General features: G+C 38.8%; 1 protein-coding gene across 1 annotated transcript; it reads left to right on the forward strand.

Annotated features, from left to right (window-relative positions):
- Positions 1-436: 436 nt before the first annotated feature.
- Positions 437-3051, forward strand: LOC142343305 (dynamin-1-like protein). The gene has a single exon (XM_075395131.1). It carries the CDS (start codon positions 581-583, stop codon positions 2621-2623), a length of 2043 nt encoding a protein of 680 aa, XP_075251246.1. The 5' UTR covers positions 437-580; the 3' UTR covers positions 2624-3051.
- The last annotated feature ends 926 nt before the right edge of the window (positions 3052-3977 follow it).

Here is a 3977-nt window from a genome sequence, read left to right on the forward strand (position 1 = left end):
AATTCCTTCTCTGTTATTGAATTCCTTCTTTTGAATTGTTGAGCATACCCGGGCGTTTATGATGACAGGTCCTTTTGACTCACTGGAGTGCCTGGCGCTCCTAATGATACTTTCTAAGCAGTTTCTTACTGTAAAGCCACAACAACAGGTATATTGAAAAAACCGCAGCGGAGTGTGCAGACAGAATGAAATGAAAATTACATTTCTGTTCAATGAAAACGTGTTCCTTTTCGTGGAATTTGTTTTATGTGTTTTAGGTATAGTTTTTGATTTGTTTGCTGTAATGTTTAAATATACTCTTGATGAAATCAGCATAACTGTTTGTCTTCAATATGTTACACCCAGCTGTTGAGCACATAAGCACTTGTTGGGGTCAAAATTCAAAGTATACTGAGTAGAAATTCCCCATGTTGCCACTTTTGTCCCTCGAACTGAAGTAGGAAAAACAAATTAGGTAATGGATGTGAATTGTGTCCTTAGAGTATAACTTCCGCTGAGCAATGTTTCACTAAATTTTTGGCGTGTTTTTTTTAGAATTTGATTTGTTTTTTGGAATTCAGTATACAGGAAAAGCACAGACATGGAAAATTTAATCCCGGTGATGAATAAACTGCAAGAGGTCTTTGCGACCGTAGGCAGTGATTCGATACAATTACCACAGATTGTAGTCGTTGGAAGTCAGTCTTGTGGGAAATCTTCAGTTTTGGAGAATTTAGTTGGACGAGATTTCTTACCAAGGGGTGTTGGAATTGTCACCAGGAGGCCTCTCGTCTTACAGTTGGTGCATTTAAACGAGGAAGATCGGGCGCGATATGCAGCCGAAGACAATGTTGCTTCGGATGTTGAAGAATGGGCTAAGTTTGGGCACACCAAAAGCAAAGTTTACACTGATTTTGACGAAGTTCGACGAGAAATTGACCGCGAAACCGATCGACTCGCTGGCAGCAACAAAGGTGTCCTAAATGAACCCATGTACTTGAAAATTTTTTCCAGCAATGTACTGACGTTGACTTTGGTAGATTTACCAGGAATTACCAAAGTACCAGTTGGTGAGCAACCAGAAGATATCGAGTTTCAAATCCGAGAAATGATAGTGTCGTACATTCAGAATCCGAATGCCATAATTCTGGCCGTGCATGCTGCTAATACAGATTTCGCTACTTCTGAGGCTCTAAAAATTGCGAAAGATTTGGACCCTGAAGGCCGCAGAACTCTTGTTGTTGTTACTAAACTGGACCTCATGGATGCAGGAACAGATGCTTTAGATGTTTTGTGTCATCGCGTGATTCCAGTCAAGCTGGGAATTATTGGTGTAGTAAATAGAAGTCAATTAGATATAAAGAATCAAAAGACTATTCAAGACGCTCTTAAAGATGAAGTTTCGTTTATACAGAAAAAGTACCCAGCTATTGCAAACAGAAACGGAACACGATTCCTGGCGAAGACTTTAAACAGACTGTTGATGAACCACATTAAAGAATGTCTACCAGAGCTTAAAACGAGAATCAACGTCATGACATCACAATTTCAGATGCTCCTGGCATCATATGGAGAGCCTATTGAAGATGAAGGGCAATTTTTACTCCAAGTGATTACCAGATTTGCCACTGAGTACTGTAATACAATCGAGGGAACAGCTAGAAATATTGAGACATCAGAGCTCTGTGGAGGTGCTAGGATCTGTTATATATTCCATGAAACATACGGAAGAACCTTGGATACAATCGACGCTCTTGGAGGGCTAACAACTATGGATATTTTGACGGCCGTTAGAAACGCAACTGGGCCCCGACCAGCGCTGTTTGTCCCCGAGGTTTCTTTTGAACTCCTGGTGAAAAAGCAAATAACGAGACTCGAAGATCCCTGCTTGCGATGCGTCGAGCTTGTTCACGAGGAAATGCAGCGAATCATCCAGCAATGCGGAACGTCTGAAATGATCAGATTCCCTCGGCTGCACGAGAAAATAGTGGACGTTGTCACAATGCTGTTGCGCAGACGACTGCCCATAACAAACGAAATGGTTTCCAATTTGGTGCGAATTGAACTGTCGTACATAAATACAAAACACCCCGACTTTTCAGATGCAGGTTTAGTCGACACACTGATTAATGTTAAAAATGAAGCCCAACAAATGCTAATGGATGCCGGCGGTGACCCAGCAATGGGGCGAAAGGGTCCCGCTAAGGGTCAAGAAATAGCTATGAACGGACCCATGGCCAACGGACCAATGACAGGTCCTGTGTCCTCTACAACCGGAGTTGGTTTCAAAGGCGCCAGCTTGATCCCTGATATGACTGTCCAAGCCCCAGTTCGCAAACTGACTCCCAGAGAGCGCCGAGACGTTGAAATCATCCAGCGACTGATCAAAAACTATTTCCTAATTGTCAGAAAAAATATACAAGACAGTGTTCCTAAAGCTATAATGCACTTCCTGGTTAACCACGTGAGAGATAGTATCCAAAGCGAGCTGGTCTCGAAGCTGTACAAATCAGACGGAGCCTGCTCGCTTCTCAATGAGAGCAAAGAAATGTCTCAACGCAGACAAGAAGCTCAGGAAATGTTATCAGCCTTGCAGAAAGCATCTCAAATCATAAGTGAAGTTAGGGAAACGCAGCTATGGTAAAAACTGAAGAGTTTTGATGGAAATTGTTTGAGTTAATCCAAAGCAAATAATGTATTTAACCTCGTCTTATTAAAAGAAGGGATCTTATTTTTTCATAATTTCTTCTAATCTAATTTGTTTCATACAGCCTAAATTGTGCAGTGCACTTATGCTCAATTGATAGCCCTACAATCATTGTCCAACTTTTTCTGCACATAACTGACTGGATTATGAAGTATCTTCCTTCCGTATATAAGCTATTCCTAATCCCATTGCCATCGCATGTCCATAAAACTGGTTAGATTACCCAATTACTGCATTGTGAATATTTGTGTTCAAGAGAAGCGTGCAGAATTATTGTTTACACGTTGAAGATGTAATTGACCATTATTAAAATGAAATAATTTTATTACAACTGTATTTTGAATTAAAAGATTTTTCACATTTTTTTTTCTGAACTGAAGAGCAAACAAATCACACAGATAAGAACAGCGCAAAATTGTTCCATTTGCTGGGCTGGAAAAGTATCACAGGGCACGATTTCATTGTCATTTGTCTTGTAAGAAATTTTTACAGGAAAATTTTTTATTGTACATTTTTATTTTTTATATGGGTTTTTGATCGTATTTTACCAATTTTGTGATTGATTCATTTCGAACGTCTTGTAATGTACCATAAGTATGATAAGGTAGACTTTTTGTTACCACATTTTAAAAAAGTATATATCAGCCTTACTTTTTTAGGTTGAGTTTTTTCTTTTTTGCTTGTGAGCCTCCTAGACTAACGTAAGTTGTGTAATCAATTCAAGTAATTTCTGACTCTTATACGCTGAGAATAAAGATGAAATGCTACAGCATCGCAATTTCGTCATCAGGAATTAATGAAGGAATAGAGTGGAAATGCTTCGCTTAACATTTTTAAAAACTGATTTTCTTAGCAACTAAAGATGAAAAGAAACAGCTTTGACAAACCAGTTTTACCTTATAATTGAGTATATCACGCTTTTGTAGCATTAGTTATTTGATATCGTTCGAGAGCATACAAATGCTCTGAAATCAATCCTTACTGTTAGATTTTGCCTTCAGGTTTCATTTTCTTTGTATCAGGTTCAAATGAAATCGTAGTCAAATTTCATCATCAGGATAAAATGAGTAAATACTTTGCTTAAAGTTTTATCTGTAAAGTTCATTTATAGAACTCGTTGGTCACTTTGCAGCTCAAGATGAAAAGATGAAGAAGCCTGCTTTCGAGTTTTATTGAAATCGTCCTGGGCAAATTGAGTCTAAGCTGAGTTACCTTCTGCTATATTTCTACATTATCGGTGTTTCTCTGAGTTACCTTACCCACTTGAGCAGTTTTACCCACAAATAATTTT

Source organism: Convolutriloba macropyga, chromosome 7, assembly GCF_964194025.1.
Source record: "Convolutriloba macropyga chromosome 7, txConMacr16.3, whole genome shotgun sequence".
In the NCBI taxonomy this organism is placed as follows: Eukaryota; Metazoa; Xenacoelomorpha; order Acoela; family Convolutidae; genus Convolutriloba; species Convolutriloba macropyga.